Here is a 24195-nt window from a genome sequence, read left to right as displayed (position 1 = left end):
TATATATATATATAATAAAATTAATGGTCCATTTAAAAGATAAAATAACAAAACCAGCCTTTTTTACATTAATATGATTGTAATATTTTAAGTAAAGTTTGATTCCTGTGAGCTCATTTAGGGACCCCGGATTCCGTTATTCTAAGACGACTGGGTTATACTGCCGTCCACAGTATACACTATGAGCGATTGTGTAAATGAAATGCATCAGAGGTTTCAATTAATCGTTTGTGTAATGCTTTTATAAAAGAATAAAGAAATAGTTCACACATAGCTGGTGAGTGGTCACCCGATTTTCCTGTATAGTGACAACGAGGTGAAAACAAAGCAGAATGAGGGCCCGTTCACACAAGTAGAGTGCGTGAATCACACTGTCCCTAATCGCACCTACCACACATTCTGGTTACTGGAGGTGTGTGCATTGCCATTCATTTGAATGGCACCCCAAACGCAACTCCCACCCACAGTTTGATCGCCCATACTGGAACGCACAGTACCGAATTTACATGCAGATGTACAGAAGAATCAATTGGCTTCACCTGTTTCAGTCATCATCATTAACCTCTTTGGTGACTGTCACTGGCACTCCAAAAAGCAGGTTTGCAACAGGACAGTGGTACAGAGTCTGCATACTTGCACATTCTTAAAAGGTGCTGTGCTCCTCCCTACACTTTGCACTCATATAGCAAAGCAGGGAAAGCAGAGTATGAACATTACTTTAAAAATCTATTGTGATATAAAAATTGCCTAAACGTGTTTTTGCAGTGTAGTTTTTAGTACCAGATATGTTGAGTTCAGAGATATAATATAGTAAGTTTTCTTTTTTTCTGTCGTTTATCATCACTAAGAAGTAAAACTCTCTCATTCTAGCCACAATACATTTAACAGTAAATTGTTTTGTGCCTCGGCAATCGAAATAAATCCTCCCTATTTTTTTTAATATGGACTAGTTCGGAATAGTTATGTCCTACCACTGCACTGGAAAATCGTTTAGCAATGAAATATGGTCGCATTAGCACAGCAAATATACACAATACATTCCAAAGCAGCATGTCCACTATGAAAAGAAAATATTAAGGCAGCTCATAAATATTAAAATATATTCCATCACTTATAATGAGGAGAAGCACATAAGACAACACAGGCTGATAAAAAAAAAAATCAGAAAATCTTTGATTTTGCAAAATGTCTAGATATATGCACTTTGGACATTCACTGGGTGTTTCTAACCTGCATTAAGCACAGTAATATCTGGAAAATTACAGATAACTGTTACATATTAGAAATGAAAGGGTTGGTTCAGAGGATGCCTGTTTATTAACGATATAGGGGAGGCCGTAAACAGTCATGTCTTCTTGTTTGCTGATGATACTAAAATTGGGAGGGTAATCGACACGAACTTAGACAATAGAACATTACAGGAGGACCTGGATAAAATAGGGGAGTGGGCAACTATATGGAAGATGAGGTTTAATGTTGATAAATGTAAAGTAATGCACTTCAGGGTTAAAAATAGGCAAACGGAATACACAATAATAGGTGCTCCTCTAGGGAAGTCAGAAATGGATAAATATCTGGGGGTCATAGTAGGCCACAGATCGAATAATAGCTTGCAATGCCAGGCTGCTGCAAACAAAGCGAGCAGAGTTCTGGCTTGTATTAAAAAGGTAATTTACTGTAGAGACAAATCTATAATTTTACCACTTTATAGATCGCTGGTTCGGCCTCATCTGGAGTATGCGGTCCAGTTTTGGTCACCAATACACAGAAAGGATGTCTTTGAGCTGGAAAGAGTCCAGAGAAGGGCAACCAAACTAACTAAGGGGATGGAGGACCAAAGCTATGAGACAAGGTTACTAAATTTAAACATGTTCACCCTGGAAGTGAGGTGATTATGAGGAGATTATGGGGGGATATGATTTTGATGTACAAGATGTTCAATGGGGATAGCAACATCAGTAGTAAACTTTTTACGGTAAACTCCATAACAAAGACTAGAGGCCACCACCTAAAACTGGTGGAGAAAAGATTTCAGCACAAGGGGCTTCTTCACAGTTAGAGCGGGTTTGGAACTCACTGCCGCAGACAGTGATTTCAGCTGAGAGTATTCAATCTTTCAAAAAGCATTTGGACGATTTCCTCAGAGACAATAACATTCAGGGGTACAGGTACTCTTAAGAACAAGAACACACAGGGACTCATACACACGCAGAGTCACATGCATACACACAATGGGTTGAACTTGATGGACCTGTGTCTTTATTCAACCTCAAATACTATGTAACTAATGATACGGACATGTTATTAAAACTCACTTTCTGCCTTTATTCTACCAGTTATGGTTATACTGTATTGGGTTTTTTTTCTAAAAAAATAGTTTTTGGACTCTAACGTAAAATCATTTTCTTTGAGTTCATTGAGGGATAAGGGGATTTGGAGACATTTGGGGTTACAAAGCCATCTACAAGAGGCCTTGGACACTGGCAAACAAAAAAATCCAGTGGCCAGCATTGCTTAACCCCTCCCAGTTCCAGTATCATTCAGTTTTATAACAAAGCAAAGTGTTGAGACCAGACCATAAACACGGAGGGGTGGGACCTGTGTTCCTCAATGAACTTGAAGAAAAGGATTCTACAAAAATCCTGTTTACTTTTTCATTCATTGAGGGATACAGGATTCAGCATCAGATGATGTCTGAACATCCACCTTGTAAAACCTAGAGAACGTGTGAACAGAAGACCAAGTGCCAGACTTGCAAATCTGGGAAACAGATGCCTGATGCTGAAATGCCCAAGAAACACTCCCAGACTTGTTCACTTTGACAAGAAAAGGTGGAACCTTGTCCTTTGGACCAAAAGCCTGGACAATGTTCTGTCTGAGACACCTAGAAAATGGTGGAAAGAGAAGCTGAATCCCCCCTTATGGGAACCATCATAAATGACAAAATAAGAGTCAGTCTCTCTAATGGAAGTAGTGGCTGAGGGGTAAACACACACAGCATGAACTACATCCAAGCAGTAACAAGAAATTTCCATGTGATGTATTAGAGATGGAAGAACAATGTCCTGGCTGAGATAAAAGGCTAAAACTATCTTAGAAGAGAAAGAGGTTGTAGGTCTTAATGCCACCATGTCTCTGTGTAAGACTAAATAGGGTTCTTTATAGGACAACCAAACACGTTTTGCAGAGGTGATAGCAACATGGAATGCAACCTTCTGAGAGTTGCATGGAAATATTCCCAGTGGGTTCAAAAGGCAGTCTTTGAAGTGCCAACAAAACCAAATTTAAACATGAGAGAAACCCTGTACAAAGGTCTTGGGAGGCTAGTAGTCTTTAGAATAAGATTGTACAGACTGAAATGTGTTCCTTGATGGTAAGGCTTAAGGCTAAATACTGATCCTGGCCTGATTGCAGAGTGGTAAGGATTCTTCACATGGACTATTTCCTAGAAAGGTTTCCTCAAATCAGGTGAAATAGGCCTTCTATCTGTGATGGCAGACCTTGTGGGAGGTAGACTTCCTACATTTAATTACCAAACCAGAAAGACCCCCGTCTCTTAAGACTTGGGCCTCAACAGCCATGCCATTAAAGCCAGCAACCATTATGCAGGATGGTAAACTAGTCCTTGAGATAGGAGATCCAGTCAATCTGGAACCATTCACAGGGTGTTTGCCAGAAGTTTGAACAGGTTGGAGTACCACATCTGCCTGGGCCAGTTCGACAATAAGGATCACTGGAATACCCTCTGTATTAACACTGTGGAGTAGATAAAGGAATTTTGGGTTTGGAAAGAAGTAGTTCAAGTTGTACAGATCCCACAATATATATCCTGGGAGAGTAGTGCATGATGACCACAGTGATGTCAGCCTTATATTATGCTTACAGAAAAGGAGAGCATAATAATGACCTTATTAATGCTGCTGTTCTCCTATTGTCATAAACCAAGATGTATTGGTTGGGGCAGCCTGTAGTGAGCTGCAAGACTTGATTAAACTGTGTTATCTATCAAAGGTGACTGGATCAAAAAACAAAACATTTGGCAGAATGTTTCTGTGAGCTTTCTGGATAGTATGTCACCTGCTCCCTATTCTGCTTTATATTAAATATATTTAGTCCTGATCCAATTCTAAAACACTGACACATTTATCTGCATATGTTAACAAAACATTTTTACATGAACTAGTAAACGTGAACTGTAAATAATTCTCACCAGCATTCTAAAATGCTTAAGGCAACCCACAGAACACTTTATGAACACCACTGACATTATCACAGAGGTAAAATCAAATCCACTTACTACAGAGGGCTTGCGAAAGCGGTCCGCTCTTGCTTTGAAATAAGCCTCATCAAATGACGAGTGGCTGCCTTTCAGTTTTTCAGAGAGATTTCGATAGAGGCGCTTGGCAGCATTGGGTGAAGAGGGCGCTGTGATTTTTTTAGACTGAGTAAGCTGTAGATTTTGCATTTGCTGGGTCATCCTTGCCCTTCAAATCCTTAAAAAAAAAATACTACAGTGAAATTCCTCACTTGTATCGTGTGCTTCCAAAGCAATACAAACAGGCTACAATTGCCATAATGATATATATCTGCTAAATGTAGCTAAAAACATATATATAATAATAAATAGAATATACATAACTGTTACTAAATCCATTTTTTTATTATTTTTTTTATACTCACCTTTTCGTTTAAGCAGACTAACATTAAGTTATATAACTGACAATAAAACATTATTTTTCTTCTCTATGTAAACATGATTTTACAGAAGCCTGTCCCCATTGCTCCTGTAGTGTGATCACTATCTTATTCAGAAATCTAAACTAAAGTCCTGCAACAATCAGTAGGAATTTTTTAGACAGAAGGGACATACAGGAAGGCATGTGCTATGCAGTGTACATCCCAGCTCTATTCTGGGTGTGCAGAAAATAGAGCTGGATGCTGGAGACAATGTAACTCCTGAGCAGATTAAATCATCAGTTGCAGTCCAATGACAGAAGCGTTGTAGGATCCAGCGGTGAACATGGTGGCAGTAGAAGTGGAAACAGAATCCTGGAGAAGAGCACAGTAGTGTGCCACATGCACATTATGTCCCATTATGTCCACATTAAGAGCTCCCCCTACCACAATGAGTCAGATTCCAATTTAAGGTCAAATTACAGGTTGGATGGACAAGGTTCTCAGGTTTACTGCACTGGGAGGTTCAACCTTTATGAGATACCTGCATATCTAACAGGGTGCTGGGAAAGCAATGTTTCTTGTTACAACACTGAGACTATGGCTAGGTTCACTCCACCGCAATCCCTTACCGTGCAAAATAGATCCGCCCACCAATGTCGATCGCGCTGACGGTGCCATTATCTTCTAATGGCACCCCAGTTGTGATGGGCAGATCGCACGGTTTCCTGCGATACCGCCCCTGCAATCACACACGATTGCGTTTAAAAAAAATGTAAAGTACATGTCGCAAAAGAGAGGTACATGTACCTTTTTTTTACCGATTGCCACGTGGATGTAACGCCGAGATTGCCGATATCTGAACCTAACCTAAATGTGGTTACAAAGAGAGCAGGATCTTGCATTTAATCATTTTAAAATATGGCAGCAAATGTTCAGGACTGTTTTCATCTTCTTTTACAATTTGTAGATTTATTTTCAACAGAGCTGGGGTTTCTTTTTTAATAGTCCTACACAACGTTATAAATAGTTTGTTATATTGTTGCATAGTTGTATTTCAAGACCGTAAATAGCTAAACAATGTGAACATAATACAATCGAACTTGGTGAGCGTAGCACCTCACTGCTAAGAAGTTTTAGATGCTTTTATAAAACCAGTGAGAGACCTTGATTTTAATGCATGAAATGCATGAGTTAATGCATGACACTTTTATTGGAGATCTTTTTTTTCCCTTTTGAATTGTTGGTTATATTTATTCTTTTAAATATTTACCCTCAAACGCTGAACACTTACATGGTTTGTACTAACATGGCCTGAGGTATACTGAGGTATACTAACATTTCAATCTGAACCTTCTATAATCCAATTGTTTTGATATTCCAATCAAAACTGTGAAATTCACTTCTGGGTATAGGTGAGCATGAGACTCACTTTCCGTATCTCATCTCACAATAACAGTACAGACAGTCTGCGCTCGGGGTTGTATGTCATTACAGCTGTATGTAGTTGCACAAGTATGAAAAAAATCCCTTCAGTGTAATGACCGCCAACCTTCCTAGAGTGGTCCGGTTTGCAATCCCCGATATGCAAAAACTAATACCCCAAGAATTCTTCACTGTTTAAGGACTCTACAAACACTAAACCACAATATGTATAGATATGGCCACCATGCTACATTCATTCAAAAAACAAACAACCAAACATTTATTGGGAAAACATGAACTATCTTACAGGAACCACACACTAAATAGATTATTACAAATGTCACCATGGTGTAACTTTAGAAATCCCCACAATTCAAGCATTCTGTTATACATCTTTCTGTTGTGTCCTATAAAGTTGTTTACAGTGTATCTTAGTAAGAGGAATCCAGAGGTTTACAATTTCCATTTCTCAAAGATCATCTTAGACATCTGTACCACACAGTCTGGAGAGCTCCAATCAAGAAAGAAAGGAAAGTACTGCATTAGTGTTTGGGCTCCAGTAGTTAGATTTACTCTCTCTATAATTGTCCAGGAACCAGGCAGGGTAATCATCTTGGGATATGTGTCCAAATATGTCCCTTACAATGACAAAGAACCGGTCTAGAATCATTCAGTCATATTCAAAATGGATTAAAGTGCTAACATATAGTCAAACATAGACATGTATTAAGTATTGCACAATTCCTTTGTACTAAAATGTAAACCAGGAGCTGAACACAAACATGCATTTACATAATGCACGGGTATTTGCACAAGTCTGGCGTATACCCGCATACAGCCATTGATTTTTATGGGTGGTGGCTCCCAGGTGGGGAAATACACCCCAATTTACGTTACATGGACCCTGGGCATGAGTTGTAAAAGCTGCAGTATGATATGCTTTTGATCCTACTGGATCATTCTGTTTTCAGTCATATATTTGTATTTACATATTCATTTTTTTATTTTAATTTGTGTGAGTACTGGAGAAAAGTAAATTAAAAATAACCTGTCAGAACAGAAAAATGGGAGCTGCCATTGGCAACTTGATTTTATAGGTACACATTCCTGGATTGCCATCCCTCTTCTTCCACTACTAGATACCAAATATCCGCCCCTTAGAAATGTTATGGCTAAAAACCTGTATCTATTTAGCTTGACCACAATTACCACCATGAGGGGCACACTAGTGCACTTTCTTGAATGAAATATGTAATAAAATAATGGAGGATGCAGAATAACACAAGAAGAGAATTAGTCTTGCTAGGCTACAGCACGCATATCCAACCTGACACCTCTACGGATTTCACTTGCCCTCCAAACCTCAAGACTAACCACAAGCTACTTCCAAGAGCATCCCACGAGTAGTTCCATTACACCAGTTTCCCACAAAATTGAAGGGAGCCACTTTGAGACGTTTATTACACAGAAATGTAAAATGGCTGCGTATTCACTGGTTAAAACCAAAAACCAACAACAATACAAATTCCTGTAGTAATTGCCAAGGTTATCAGGGGTAAACAGAACAAAGGTTTCACAATCCTTCGATGTAGACCTAAGAACCCAGGCCTCAGCTGTCGTTCTAGCTAATGCTTTGAAAATGCTAAAAATTTTGAACATTCTTCAGCCTAATTGCTTCAATATGAAGCTCAGAATCTTCTAGAGATCTGTGACACATCTACAATGACTAGAACCCACTTGTGCCTTCCATCTGCTCCGGTTGTTTATACCATAAGGACTTATGTCCTGAACAAAAAGGTATACTATTACAAAATCCCCAATGAAATAACCTACCGGAAGCGGACATGGACTGATCCTCCTAAACATATTGTGTAGAATGATAATTGGGAAGGCTGATTCATGATTCTCCTACGTACAAAAAAAAGAATTTCTTGAACTAAATGTAGCAAATTCCAACCAATTCCAACACATCTATTGTACTTATTGGACAAATGTAAACAACAAAAAGCTTTACTTTTGCTTAAAAGTGATAAAACAAGTAATTGTTGCAAAGCAATTACGTAACTGAATTTTTCTATAACTTAATTTAAATCTGCACCAGCTATGATATTCTAAAACTGCCATAATTTGGAAAGTGAACGTAATGTTTTCATGAGAAAAGGTTGACTGAGAAAAAACTTAAACAAACACATCTCAAATAAACTAACAACCACCACGTTTCCCCCTTTTTCTTTCTTTCTTATATGATTATCCCCACCTCCCCTCATCCCTGCCTTACCTTCTCCTCTCTGCTCCTGTCTATTTTCTCTAATCTTCTTTTGATTATTTAATCATCTTATCATTATTAATCATATCTCTTAAACATTATGCTGTGTTTTAAAAATGAAAAACAAAAAGGGCTCAACTGGTTTGCCTGAAGTCAATGTTTCCCGAGGTATTCAATATTATGTTAATGCTCCCTCTAGGTTTACCAGCTTATAGCTTCCAAACTCTCTTTTTTCCAAATACCGGTCACAATCTGTGACTGTTCACTTTTTGTGATATGGTAAAATAAAGTCATTAAAAAATACATAACCGCATTCAATGTTTTAAACATTATCAGCCTGGAGATCAACTATAAAAATGTATATTCTGTAATGTCATTTTTAGCTTCATACATTCCTTCTAATAAACAAATATTGCATTATTAAAAAAATACTTAAACAATAATGAGGTGGAAAGATTGTAATTTGAATATGAAGTAGAGAAATTCTTAGAAACAGCATCTGGGAAAATTGCAATTCAAACCCAGAAAAGTACAATATGTTCACATGTGACTACGTGTGCTGATTCTATAGGTTGGAACAATGAGGCTGTGAGTCACTGTGAATGAGAAATCAAATCTGCAAAGACACAATCATGCAAATCACGTTGCTCACATTATCATTCTTCTTTAAAGTTGAACTCCAGGATAAGTGAATATTGTCTAAATACAGTAATACCGCAGTTCACGAACGCTTCTGTTCACGAACAATTCGGTTCGCGAACAGAAAGTTCGGCAAAATCTTGCTTCCGTTCGCAAACTCCACATCGTGTGATGAACACGACCACAGCCATGTTCCCCGCTCTGACACCTGGCCGTGGCTTCCTCTAGTCGAGATTGTGGTCTGATCACTGTTTGATTCGGTTATAGTTAATATCTGGGTTAACTAAGGCATTTGGAACACTCAAAGTGGCTTTATATCCTTTGTGGCTATTGAAGAATATATTTAAATTAAAGTTTTCTTATCTGGAGTTCAGCTTTAAAAATATTTAGTAAGGCCTCTGATGGAGTGAATCTGCTTCTCTGGTAGGAAGGAGCAGTTAGGAAGGATTTTCTGGCATCTTAAATACTGGTCCTCATGCAAAGCAGCTTGCACAGCTGTTGGTTGTAAAGAGAGTGTTCTGTGTAAGCAATGTCTAGTCAGTCACAGAAAGAGAGCACCCAGCTTCTAGAAGTGGGTGAGGTATCAATATAATTAAGCATAATAAAAAAAACAAAAACAAACTTACAGCACTGAGCAGTAATTACATAAGGCAGGGCTCAAAATTTCCACTCGCCTAGAAATTTGGGTCTCCAAGTACCGGCTCACGGCCCAACTCCGGCCCGGGAGCCGATACTTTGTGGCCCACAGCCAGCTGACATGTCAGGCACACGGTCGCAGACCGCGTACCTGACTTGCGGGAGAAGCTCCACAGTCTGCATTTGTGTCGGATGCAGACCGCAGAGCAGCTCCTGTCAGTTCTGGCTTCCTTCTGCCGGAGCGCTGACAATTCTGAGCTCTGGCCGAAAGAAAGAATGCATGTGAGCAGGATCGATGCCTGGCTATATGGATTATTTTATGGTGGGGGTTAATAATATCTTGGACAGGCAGATCGTACTTGCGATCATCGCAAGCCCTACCCACTGAAGGGAGGGCTTCCGGTGATTGCAGTGCTGAGTGGGCACACCGGCCGGTGCGGCATTCGTCTTCCGAACACGCCACCAACCCGCCAAAAATTGTACGATTTTCGCAAGGTTTTCCAGCGTGCTTGGAAGACAAAAGTCATACGACCTTACAGTAGAAGTGGTCACACGCTGCCAATACACCTGCCGATTATCGTACAATCGCGGGATCACCCACGATTATCGTACGATAATCAGCAGTCGTATGGACACCTTTAGTGTATGTGTATATTAGGCCCCATTCACACCTACAGTATATTTCAGGTGTGATTAGAGATTCCTGCGTCAGGAACTTGCGTTTTCCTGCAGCAGGAATCCCTAATCTGCTGTTTACAAGCGGCAACTATCAGAAGATAAGAATTATCATAAGGTTATTTAAGTGGGTGTGTTTAGGGGCGGAGTTAAGGCCGGGGCAGGGTAAGGGTTAGGTGGGGCAACTGGTGGCTAGTGACTCTAAGGCCTGGCTAGTTGCTCAGGACTTCAAATTTTGAGCCCTGACATAAGGTATAGGTGGTCCCCAGCCATTGAGGACACAGTTGCACCATATTTATTACGTGAAAGAGAAACTGTATTGTCCCGCAGTGCGTGGCTCTATTTCTCCACTTATATTTGGTCTCTGATCCAGTTAGTTACTTACAGTCAGAATGCCAGTGAAAAAAATAAATACAAAGCCCAGCATATTGCAAAAAGAAAAAAAAAGCAGCTCTTGCTGTAATACTCATCTCATGTCCAGCACTGTCCCCTGCCGAAACTTTGCTCCAAAGTCAGTTCACTTCCTGGTGAAATGATGATCAGCATCATCCAAACTCCTTACTGTGAGCCAAGGATGTCATAGACACACCATGTTAGCCTAGGCTCACAGTACAATACTGCAGAGAGCAGCACTGATGTTAGGCAGTATTAAAGGCCGGACAATGTCATCACAGGCAGAAGAGGAAGAAGAGCATGTATTGTCACCGCCCAAAAGATGTCAAACTTGTGTGTGTGGGGAGGTTTTCTAAAATACTGGAATTTTGCTTTAAGAAAGAGATTACCCAATTTACCTGGCCTCATCTTCTGGAAGACTTTACAAATACTGCTTCTGTGGCTCTTTGCAACATTTAAGGAAAAGAACTGTACTTGTCTAGGCTTTTGATGTCATGGCTGGCTCCGCCCAGTTGCTGTCATTCAATGACAGCCCAGCGTCCTCAGGAGTAACCCTGAAAAAGCACCCTCCCAGTGCCCAGGGCATGAGACCTGGTATGGCATGGGGGCTGCGCTTGCTCATCCCCCCCCCTCCTTTCCAGCCCTGCCAGGCCTGTGCTTGGATTAAGGGTCTGGTTGAGAAATTTAGGGGGGACCCCACGTTTTTTTCCCCCCTTTTGGGGGTGGAGTTCCTCCTTAGAATTCCTACCAGACCTAAAGGGCTGAATTTTGGGGGGGGGGACCCCACACACTTAGCTTTTACTTGGGGTCCCTCCTAACATTCCTACCAGACCTAAAGTGTCTGGTATGGTTTGGGAGGATGCCCCCCACACTGTTTTTTTCTTATTTTTCCTTTGTTTACATCTTTTTTAATACTGCTCGCTACCTCGTAGGTAGCGGGCAGAATAACCGAGCCAAATGCAGTTTGGCGGCATTCAGCAATTCACTCACTCCTGTTTGGCCCCTATGAGAATAGTGGTGAAAGGCAGCGAGTGAATTGCCGGAGGTTCGGAAAACCAGAACAGCCAGCAGAAGACACACTATCCAACACACTTGAAAGTATCAACTACTAGCTGCGTTCAGAGCTCTGGAAGAGCCAACAGGCCTCCCACTGGAAAAGGTATTTAGGTACTTTTCATGCAGGGAACGTTATGTTTTATTTTGACAGATAAGCGACAGAGTCACTTTAAGGGCTCCGATGGCATTCCTACTTGCCATTACCAGGAACTCTATGGGGTATCCCTTTCCCTCTTGGGATTTAATTATTGTTACATTACAGAAATTATGGCTGCTGTCACTGCAGAAATAGGAATGAGATTCAATTATTCTGGAGGGAACAGTTGGAAACTTCAGTGGGAGGAGCAGGAGCTCAATAATGGACTTTCTGAAATGTATGAAAAAAAAAAAAATAATGAATGGTTCAACCTACGATTCTAATTCATTATCATAATATTCTCGTATGGTTGACTAACTCCTTTTATTTCTATCTGAAAATACTTCAAAATAAACATCTATTCAAATAACGGGTTTGAGATTCTTGAGCTTCACATCCTGGGAATCCATCTTATAACCTGCAGGCAACAATGAACATACAATTTGTTTCACTTAGCAGGTGCTCACTATAGTAAACACTGTATGTTCACATGTAGCAGTTTAGGAGTAGAGTACCATTCATTAAATTGTGTTGCCTAGCAACACCCCATCGTACACCATGGAAAGACAGAGCAAAGGAAGTATTAGAAAGGTGCAGAGGCTGACAGCAGCATAAAAGCCAATCTAGACAGGCGCAGCCCCTGTGTAGAGGCTAATTTAGCTAATGGTGGTGATCTCTTGCCTGGACATAGGTGTAGTGACAGACAGACAAAAGTTTGAAAGTCAGAGGAACAGTTAAAGTGGGAGAAAGGCTGAAGCTGGTTTCTCATACCCATCATTTCAAACAATGGGCTGTTCTTGCAGATCTCTAAACTGACTACATATCCTCAATACAATTTAAAGGGACACTATACTCAGGAGATAAATGTTAAAATGCATTCAAATACCTTAACTATTAACAAAAATGTATCTTATTTGTGTATCAATTGGCTGTAGATCCTCAAATCATCTCTGAATTGGTGCTGACACTGTCCTTCCTTCTGTGATACACAAATATGATAAATTTAGTTTATAAGTGTCCCTTTAAGAAAAGGAACAATGCTTCTGTAATAATGTAGCAATAAGCAGGTAAGGATTTGGCATCTATCTAAAGATAAACAATATCGGCCAGAAACTCAATGGGAAGGTCCCACGTAACTTTAATACATCAGAATGAAAACATAGGTATAAACGTAGCAAGTAAGCTTGCACACTTAAGGTTGATATTAGCCTATATTAGTCAGGCCGATATTAGTCCCAGGGCTGTTTCCCCAAGGAGCCAGAATACTTTACAGAAGTGTTGGTTTCGAGCCAAATAACATTTTCGCATCGGTGATCTATCTAAATAACTTATTTGCATTGATGGTCTGTTCAAGCATATTACATATTCATCTTTTTAGGGTGTTATTAGATTTAACCAACAGATTCCTGTGGCAGGAATCCTGACTGTCCCATTCAGATGCAGCCACTGTCACCCGTACAAGCGAATGACCGAATGACATTGGCTGCACCTGTAAGTGGCAGTGTACATGTAATTGCACAACAGATACGTCCGGGGATAGTGATCTATTCCACACTGCATGTAATCATATCACATACCATTGCATTTGGACTGCAGCTTACAGATGCGCCTGCTGTCACCCGGTCATTAAATTGAACAGGTGACATCGGCCGCATCTAAATCGGCAGATTTGGAAATCCTGCTGCAGAAATCCCAAAACGGAAATGTGTGTCTTCATTTATCTATGCTTTCTGGATGTTTTCAAATGCCTCAAAGTCATTCCCCCATTTGTTATCAAGGGATGCACAACTCTGCCTCCACCAATATGGCTGCCTTCCCACAGACACAAAACAAGGCAAGGTAAGTCAGTAATGGGGAAGAGATCAGCTGCAGGCAGCAAAGAGGCAATACTGGTGGCAAATCGTTTGTTCTCCTCTTGTATTTTTGCGTCACAGCTCCCAAAGCACTGGTCCTCTTTAGGGTGTTACTCATAGCAGAGGTTTTCTTTGAAGATAGGGATTGGACGCATAATGGTTTTAATGTGGCTGCTACTTATCCAAAGTTTAATGCTTGAATAAAAATATGGCAAATGGGAGTTAAGTTACGGAGTAACACAGTATTTGAGGTATGTGGAAGATCTCTGACCATCAGCACGTGAGCTCAACCAGTTTCAACTCAAAGGGTGACAACAGGCTGGTGATAGGAAATAATTGGTCTCTCATTTTAAAACACAGGGATATTTGCTAAAACTGTAAAAGCTAAAGTCTTCTTTTCTTCATTTCATCTTTAATCAGGTCCATCTCCCAGGAACCTTTTAAGAACATTTGTGTGATTAAGGTTTGTTTTCAGCTCTTGTTTTCAGTGTGAGCTGAAGGAACAGAAAGTGCCATTGTGATAGAAATCACAATCTAAAAATTACAAGTTTTGGATGGAGTTCAATTTTAACTTATGCCCACTAACAAACAGGTGCAAAACCCACCCTGAAGTATTACATTTGGCTGGTCACTAGTGAACATCATTACCTGCTGCTGCGCTCATTGCAAATCTCCTCTAACGCTTCATAAAGAACAACAAACTAATAAAGGAATACAGTTGAAAGAGCCAACCCAAAACCTTCCCTTCAGTAGTGATCTCATAATCAAAGGTCTACGCCAGTGGTTCTCAACCTGTGTAACCTCAGGACCCACATTTGTCGTTCGTCATAAAGTTGCAACCCAAGTTGCACTGCAAAGGAACGCACGGCATTGCGGTACCATGCGTTTCATGCGGCTGATTAAGCTGTGGGCGGGAGGTGTGTTTGGGGTGCCAAATAAATGGTAACGCACCTCCTGCACCAGAACATGTAGTTGGTGTGATTGTGTGGTACAGTGCGTTAATGGCACAGGGCTGTTCGAATAACGCACTGTACTAATGTGAACAGGCTCTCAAAAACACTGACAGACACACAACCACAAACACAATCTGACACACACTCCAAAAATGTTTTCCTTTTTTTTTTAAGATCCTCCCAGTCGCCCTACCTTACAAGACCCGGATAGTATCCTCAGCCTGGGGTCCAGTGTGGTCTGCTGTGCTGTGATGGAGCTCCGTCCATATGTGCATTGCTTGTACGACTCCCTTGTGTGCCCTGTAGAGGTGCTGGGAGCCAGAATGTGACATCACTCCTGTCCAGGCACCTCTACAAGGACATAAGAGTGAGCTGTAAGCAATGCATGTATGGATGGAGCTCCCTTGCGGCCATAGCTCAAGCCCACCCTACCTCAGGGTGACTCAGTGCCGGGCAGCATATTTTGAATAGCTGCTTGGCGCAAGATCTGACAGAAAAGTGGAAGGCATGCAGGGATCCACTTAACACGGGTTTGCGACCCACCAATGGTCTAAGCATTCTGGACTACTGTGAGATTTTGTCTTTCAGATAGTGCAGTGGGTAGGGCAAACTTGTACAAGAAAAGGTTCACTTTGACATTTACTTTGCTTTTTTTAATGATCCTATAGACATAATCTTGTTTTTTTTGACGTTTATAAATTTAACATGGAAATAAGAACAAAAGTATATTATTCGATCAGCCCCTAAACACACATTCAGTCTACATGGAATGTAATTTGCACCATCACTTTAGTATAACATTGCCATACTGTCTGCAGACATGCAACTTTATTAAGAACTGTTTGACATTGATGGCTTTTGTCCCCATCTATTGGGAATGACATATCAGTTCAGCATCTGATTCACAAGCTGCAATAACATCAGCAAGCACAAGCATGAAGAAAAAAAAATACAATGGCAGCATAAGCCTCTGGTACCCCAGAGTATTAAATGTCATCCTTCTCTCTACACTGTACTGCTCATTTGTGATGCTGGGAAGAACAAATGGCCACAGCTTTGAACTTTGGTTCATAGGCTATGAATATTGATTTTAACAAATCAAAGTGTCCTGTCAGTTCACTCTTCCTAATGGTACCTTGGATTGATGGGTTTTTTTAAAGCGTTAAAGGGAAATTATAGTCTATTTTTGACCTATGCATATGGAAGACAGCTTAAAAACAACTGGTCAAGATTGGGTTTATGCAACAACCTGCCAATCACATATATATACATATATATACATATATATACATATATACATATATACATACACACACATACGCACACATACACACACACACATATATACTTACATACAATTTATTTTATCTGAGCAGGAACATTTAACCAAAAGGTTGGGGCAAAAGTCACCTAAAGTTTAACCCTTTCGCTGCCAAGCCCTACCGAACGCATTAAACCTCAGCTGGCCACACCATTTTTGCAATTTTTACCATCGTTTTGATTTTCTACTGCTGTGTTGCTAGTGTTTGTAAAAGACCCCCAAACCATATATTTTCTGAAAGCACAGGCCTGGTAGAATAAAAAGATGGTGCTACTAATTTTGTAGGCCCTGCGATAATTGCACAAATGTTTGCCACATCAATATTAAACTGACAAAAACAAAAAATGACATTGATAAAAGCACACTAAAATCAGTATCAGTGCACAAGAAAAATTCTTGTCAGGATCCAGAGCGCCTCCAGGTGGCGTTGGAGCTGGCCCTGCAGTTCCAGTGCTCACCTGCGGGTGTCTCCCAGCACTTAGCCATCACCTGGTGCTTCCTGGGTGGGTATTTAAACACTCCCTGCAGTCAGGACGATGGCTCAGTATTGTTTCCCGTTTGTCCTGAAACCTGTTTGAACCTTGTTACCTGCGAGTCCTGAATCCTGTTTTTGAACCTTGTTACCTGTGAGTCCTGAATCCTGTTTTGAACCTTGTTACCTGTGATTCCTGAACCCTGTTTGAAGTCCTGTTTCATGTGTCTTTTGTGTGCGGTCCTGAGCCTTGTTGTTGGTTGTTGCTATAAGTCTAAGGTGTACAGTATATTAAACAACCTATACATATCTAACATCCTTGCCTGGTCCGTGTATCATACATTATGCCTTGTCCTGTGTGGTCACACGTGTTTGGTCTGCCTGTGTGGGTACCTGCGCAGGTGTGGGGTCACCTGTGCCGGTATCCGTGACAATACTTTTCCGACTAAATCTAAAAGATAAAACTGTATTGAGTTAATAAATAACAAATATTTGTACATTTTAAATTAGGCCTTTTTGCAAAAAGTAATGTAAAACTGTAAATAAGCGACTTATGTTAAAAATTGTTTGTGCACTGTGCTGGTGTGTGTGTTGTGATAAAATTATACAGGTGTACATTTAATCGCAACACAGAGTTTAACAACGCACACAATGCGCCACAACGATTTGCCAGGTGCTGCCACAGTTAAATTAATTTGAATTTTGAAAAAGGAAAAAATCAAGCATTGCGATGTATTCTAAGCACACACCACAATATGTTGCACACTGTTGCAAGTGTTTAATTTGTGTGTATGTGTGGGGGGGTCTTTTTTTTTATTGTTTTATTTATGTTTTTATTAGTTTTATTTTTTTTACTGGGTGGGGGCATAGGGGAAATACCTGGGCTCTAAATCCCTTATATTACCTTTTTGAAATAGGAAAAAGAAATTGAGGACGCAGAGTCCTCAATCTCTTTCTGCAGCCTCGGTTCTAAATGAATGGAAAGCACTCATTACAAAGGCTTGCCATTCATTCAGAGACTGGTGATAATGAAATATTAATTATCATCCAGTTATGCATGGACAGAAGCCTCTGTAGTGAGTGCTTCTACCCATTCAGAAACTCATGAACAGGAAGTGATGTAAAACACTTCCTTTTCAGTCATAACTGGGGACACATAGTACTATGTGTGCCTAGTTGTTTACAAACACTAGAATGACCACCTGATCACTCCAGTGTTTGTCCTGCACACAGAGGATCAGTAATTGTCACTGATATTTGATGTATCTGATCCTCCGGCTCTTCATCCTGAGCCGCTAGGCCATGCAGAGACAGAGCCACTGTTTTTTATTAATAGCTGTTATCAGCGGCTTGTCAGCTGCTGATGACAGCTATTATTTTAAAGGACACCCACAAGCTGAATAGTTCTGGTAGAAGTTCATGACCATATAGCAGAACTGTAAAAGCCACCGATGTAAGCCTTTCTGACATGGCCAGCTGGAAACAGCTGTGAAACAGTTGTGTTCTGTCCTAAGCCTTATGTCGGTGGCAGGGAAAGGATAAACAGTTGCTGCCCTGTGAAGCTGGGCAATAGAGACCAAGACAGGGCAGCCACGGGAGCAGAAAGGCAGCTAAACTCCTGGGAGGCTGAGGAAAATCTTTTCAGCAGGGGCTTACTGTGCGGTATGAAAATTGGCAACACTCATCTAGTGGCAGTAAGGGCTTGTTCCCACCAAATGCAGACCAGATCTGCATGAGTTTCTGCATACGCAGTGCAGTGGGTTGTGCCGCGTTCATGCCGCGTTTTTGATGCGTTCCGGGCCGTTTTTTTTTGTTTTTTTTTTAGAATGGGCTTTTAGTGTGCGTTCCAGGGTGTTTGCATGTGTTTTTGATGTGTTTGCATGTGTTCCTGAGTTGGTAAAACTGGTATGTGTTTGCATGTGTTCCTGAGTTGCGGTGTGAACTAGAGCCCAAAATACCATTGGAATACATTGGACGCAGTTTTGATCCGGTCTGCAACTGCTCTGCACCTGGAACGCGCTTGGTGTGAACCAGGCCTGGTTCACACCTGTACGTTTTGTAGCGCGTTCAACGCTCTACGAACGCTCTACAAAACGCTCAAACATGAAAATCCTATTGTTTTCTATGGGTATGGTTCACACCTTGCCATATTTCAGCCCATCTGAACGTGCTACAAAGCGGCCCTCGCCTGAAAAGGTACATGAGCTTCTTTGTTGCGTTTTTGTCGCGCGTTTCCATTGAGATACAGCCAAGTAGCCCTCGGAAACGCGCGCTTGTCGAGCGTTTTTTTACCATGAATTGCGGTAAAAACACGCGTCACGAAACGCGCGACAAACGCGCATATTTGATATGCCTAGGTGTGAACAGAGCTTAAGGGTTGAGCTAAGGAAGTGGTGAGTTAAGAGAATGTTAAGTGATTCTGTGGCCGTGCTATAAACATTTAAGTTTAACATTTAAGCTACGGCTGATCCTTCGGCTAGCTTTGAGAATAAACCCCTTAATGTATTATACACCTGTGGATTGAGACAATTTTTAAAACAATATATTACATTAATACAGAGTAAAATATTATATTTCATACAAAAAGTGATAGATGAGTCAATGAAGTTGCCATTTATTCATAAACTGAAGCATCTTAGAACCTAAAAGATGAAAGTTGGAATCAGCTGTCCCAAGTCTTCTCTTTATGTTGGTCAGGTGAAATGGAGTCACATAACTTTCACAACCACCCGTTCAGCATTTCACTCATCTCTAATTTGAAGAATCTACGCAGTATGTCAAAGTTTATGGTGTGTAATGGGCATATCCCCTAAGGGCCCATTCACACCACATCCAGATTACCTCCAGACCAGACCGCTTCCGGACCCAAAATGCATCCCAATGTATCCCTATACTATTTCTGGCCTCTGTTCCCACCAGCGCAGTCCTTTCCAGACCAGAAAAATACTGCTTGTCCTATTTTGTCTGGTCTGGAACGCATCAAAAAAGTCTGTAACGCACCTGTAAGACCATTTTAATCTAAATAAATATATATTTTTAAAATTCCAATCGTGGCCAATTCGCGGTAAAATTGCAATCCACTTTGTTCCAGATCTGGTCCAGATCTGTTTCAGAAAATGGTGTGAACTCAGCCTAAGGCAGGGGTAGGCAACCTTGGCTCTCCAGCTGTGCTGAAACTACAAATCCCATCATGCTTCTGCCTATGGAAGTCATGACTGTGGCTTGCGATGCCTTATGGGATTTGTAGTTTCAGCACAGCTGGAGAGCCGAGGTTGTCTACCCCTGCCCTAAGGGCTTGTTCACATTATGTCCGGATCATGTCCAGACCAGAACAGTTTGTTCCCGGACCAAAAAAGCATCCCAATGTACCCCTTTGGTATTTCTGGGCTCTGTTCACAGCAGCTCAGTCCGTTTTGGACCAGACAAAAAAAAAATACTGCTTGTCTCATTTTTTCTGGTCTGGAATGCATGGAAACACATGCAAACGCACTGGACCGCACCTGAAAGCCCATTTTAACCTAAAAAAAAAGCTCCGGAATACAGCAAAACCGCAGTAAAATATCTGTAAAAATGCAGTAAAATGCAATGCGCTGCGTTGCAGTTCTGGTCCGGAAAGCCTGGCCTTATTGCATTTTGCCGCATTTTTACCGTCATTTTGCCATGTGCCAGAGAAGTTTTTTTTTAGCTTAAAATGGCCTTTCAGATGCGGTCCAGTGCGTTTGTATGCATTTGTGATGTGTTTCCATGTGTTCCAGTACATTCCAGACCAGAGAAAATGAGACGTGCAGTATTTTTTGTCTCGTCCAGAACAGACTGCGCTGGTGTGAACAGAGCCCAGAAATAGCATAGGAATACATTGGGATGCTTTTTTGTTCCGGGAACAAACTGTTCTGGTCTGGACATGATCCAGACATGGTGTGAACAAGTCCTTAGGGCTCATTCACACCACATCCAGATCATCGCCAGACCAGACCAGATTGTTTCCGGACCCAAAATGCATCCTAATGTATCCCTATGCTATTTCTGGCCTCTGTTCACACCAGCGCAGTCTGTTCCAGACCAGACCTGAAAAATACTGGTGGTCTCATTTTCTCTGATCTGGAATGCACTGGAACTGCAGGCAGGTTCACACCATTTTCTGGAAAAAGGTGTGAACCTGCCCTCAAAACTGATGCTACCGAGCTTCTCACACCTAGCAAAAATTCAACTGGTAAAGTGTCCGCACTTTATACACTGCAAAATTAATAAAAATAAAAAACTAATTTTTGACTCTTACCTGTCCCTCCTCTGTGTTTCATTTAAATGAGGGGGGCTGTCTGCTATAATCACATGATAAGTCCAGTGTTGAAAGAAGCAGCAAGCCAAATCACATGAACAGGAAATGACATGTCTTGGCGCACTCTGTACAAAATAGTTGCTATGGCTACAAAGTCCAACGTTATATTTTCTTTTCAGTTTCAGAAAATATTTTGGCTGGCCACACACTGAAATTACAAGGTAATTTTTAATAAAATACATGGAATACAAAAATGAATACAATTACAAATTGGATTGTGAAGCCATTATATAAACTATGTTTTTAACAAAAGTGCAGTTTTCATTTAAGGTTTGAATACTCCCATTCTGCCATTCTGGAAACATTCAGTCTACAATTATTAACCTACACATTGGGGGGAATTTATCAAAACCGGAGCAGACGGAGTCTGTAGCAGTTGCCCAGGGGCAACCTTTTCAGTTAAGATTTGAAAATGAAAGACAGAAGCTGATTGGTTGACGTGCACAGCTGCTCCAGATTTTGTCTGATCCAGTTTTGATAAATTCCCCTCTATGTAAACTGTGTTAAGGTGGCCATACACTCTACAACCATCGCAAGACTTTAGTCTTGCGATGGTTGTACAGGGATTAAAAAAACGTATGATCTGCCTATCTTGGACAGGCAGATCGCACTCTCGATCATCGCAAGCCCGCCCCCCTGAGGGGCGGGCTTTTCCGATGACCGCAACGCTGAACGGGCAGTGTGCGCGTGCGCACACCGGCCCGTTCGGCATTTGTCTTCCGAGCACCGTTCTAACCAGCCGAGAATTGTACGATTCCCGGCTGGTTTTCGAACATGCTGGTTCGACAGAAGACATGCGACCGTACAGTAGAAACGGTCGCACGTCTCCGTTCACACTGCTCGATTATCGTACGAAAAACCGATCGCATACGATTATCGTACAATAATCGTGCAGTGTATGGGCACCTTTAGGAGAATTTCAACATGTGCATTCGTATTCGGACAAACCTGCAAATCAACGAAAATCAGTTGATTCGGTGGTTCGTCCGAATCCGAAATAACTAATTTATTGTATGCCCGAACATACTAAAACGATATTCGGGCATACATAAATTCGTTTTCAGGACACGCCGGTGGCCAATATGTGTTCTGCGCATGCCTGCCGCCATCTTGGAGGGGGAGCGTGTGACGTCACACGCTGAACTAGCGGTGGACAGATCGGCCACCAGCGTGTTCTGCTCCTGCGCGCTGACATTTTGGAGTATACACCAAGATGGCAGCGCTCGAACATGTGGGCGCCACCATCTTGGTGTATACCAAGATCTACTCCAAAATGGCAGTGCACATGCACAGAACCCGCCGATGGCCGATATGGCCGCCGCTCGTTCTGCGGTTTCAGTGTGCCGAAGGTTCGTAGGCTCGTTGCCTCCGAATCCAAAACATAAAAATGTGTTTCCTTTGACGAAACAAACACGTTTTTCATTTTCAATTGTTTTATCTGGAAACAAATTTTTTTGTTGTGCTGATGTCTAGGGGAGTTTATTAAAACCTGGAGCAGGTAAAATCTGTAGCAGCTCTATGTGGCACCAATCAGCTTCTCTCTTTCATTCTCAAATCTTAACTGAACAAACTGAAGAGAGAAGCTGATTGGTTGCCCAGGGCCAGTTTTGATAAATTCCCCCCGTGTGTTTTGTTCGCCAACCAAAAAATATCAATACAGCATTTGTGGGGATGCAGACATAGTATACCACTGCAGTAAAAGGAGGAACAAACAAAAACTCTTGTAAATAATGAATCAATTCCCAATGGATGTATCTACTAACATGATATACAAACTTTTTCTTTTTAAAGAAATATATTGCAATTCGTTCCTGTCTGTTTGATTCAATTGCCTTGCAAATCCTAATTTCACAATAAAACTGAAGAGTCAGCTATCATCTTGATACAGTATGATACCTTCTGAGTGATCCCAAGGCTGGCGTATTTGTAAAATGAATACCCCAACTAGCTCATATGGAGCAGTGCAGAAGCCAAAATCACAGTTTATCTCTGTCTGAAACCAAGACCAGCTCAGCACAGATGAAGATGCTAAAAGATCTTTATCAAGGTCAGTAGGGACAGGAAACATACAAAGTCAACAATCAGAAGAAAAAAAAGACCTTCACCAAACTGTTAAATTCTGATTGGCTGCTACAGGTTATACCGAACAGAATCCCTCTCTGTATTTTAAAGAAAGAACCCAAGCTTTTTGCCAAATTTACAAAGCCGTTGACTTCAGTTGAAAACATTAGAAAATAAAAGGAATGTTTTGGGGCTGTTTTCTTTTGGGTGTTGAGAACCACACACTAAAGTAGTCCTCTACTTTTGAATGTTTAACACTTCACAAGGAATAAAATAAGACCACAAAATATAGTATATTAACGTAGTAAAGGCAGGGAATAGATATTGCAAATTATAATAACTCACAGCAAACAACCAGAATCCGTTCAGAACTTGGTTGCTATAGGTTACTGCACTTTACACTTAACTACCTCTTGAAAAAACAGCATAGGAAACGAAAAGCCAGTGCAAACAAAAAGCATTGATGAAAAAAATGCAAATGGATACTCACCAGTTTACACTGCAGGAAGTGGGAACAGGTGATGCTTCATAGAACTCATTCAATAAGTCACAGCGCTTTGGCTTCACTTCGTTCCATTCCAGAGAAAATGACCTTGCTTCCGAGCTGTGCGAATATTCAAGAGAAATAAAAAAAGAAAACAGCTTAATTTCCAGATCTCCAAAGATGTGCAATACTACGAGTGTTAGCACTAAACAAAAAAAAATCAAGACTTTGCACTCAACATCCCTACGTTCAAGTACCGCGGCAACCTGTTAGCAGCTAATAGTAATGCATCCAGCCTCTGCTGAAGCAACTGGCCAGGTTACTCAAGATGAGATATTAACTGCAGCAGTCGACACAAGAAAAATAGTGATAGCTTAATATCACACTGTCATGGCTTTACAAAACCATTGCAGCCATGTCCTGGTAATTAGACGGACAGAAAGAGAATGGCAGGAGAGCAATAATCCTTGAAAGGGTGTCCATCTAGTCATTGTGTGGGGCTTAAGCTCTCTTCATGATTCCGGAGCCAAGCTGCTTCCACCGTTGCTCTTTGCAATCATAGTAACGCAGAGACAGTAACCACATCTATAGCTATGGGACATCTGTAAGATGATTTCAAAGCATTGACCGTGATTACAAGATAGCAGCACAAAAGGAAGGGAGCTTGAGAAATGCTCTAGTGACGAGCTGCAACTGATGATGTATCGGTACAATAAGCATCCTCTCCAAAAGCACTGCGGTGCGCTTAATGGACTCAGCAAAGTTAAAAATCAGTGTTTTGCTGGGAAATGTGCCTGTTTGTGCCTCCTTTGTTT

At 41.1% G+C, this 24195-nt stretch overlaps 1 protein-coding gene across 1 annotated transcript in view; it reads right to left on the bottom strand.

The window, feature by feature from the left end:
• ANKFN1 (ankyrin repeat and fibronectin type III domain containing 1) overlaps positions 1-23470 on the bottom strand; it is a 206739-nt gene extending 183269 nt beyond the window's left edge. Inside the window, exons 1-2 of the mRNA XM_018554068.1 lie at positions 23387-23470; positions 4298-4493 (exon numbers count right to left, since the gene is read on the bottom strand). Coding sequence (XP_018409570.1) covers positions 4298-4477 — 180 coding nt within the window. The 5' untranslated portion in view covers positions 4478-4493; positions 23387-23470. The remainder of the gene's footprint in view (positions 1-4297; positions 4494-23386) is intronic.
• Between the last annotated feature and the right edge of the window lie 725 nt (positions 23471-24195).

The sequence above is a fragment of the Nanorana parkeri genome, unplaced genomic scaffold, assembly GCF_000935625.1.
Source record: "Nanorana parkeri isolate BGI_ZX_2015 unplaced genomic scaffold, ASM93562v1 scaffold141, whole genome shotgun sequence".
Classification (NCBI taxonomy): Eukaryota; Metazoa; Chordata; class Amphibia; order Anura; family Dicroglossidae; genus Nanorana; species Nanorana parkeri.
Note: the sequence above shows the minus strand (reverse complement) of the source record. Positions and strands in the feature narration are given on the sequence as shown.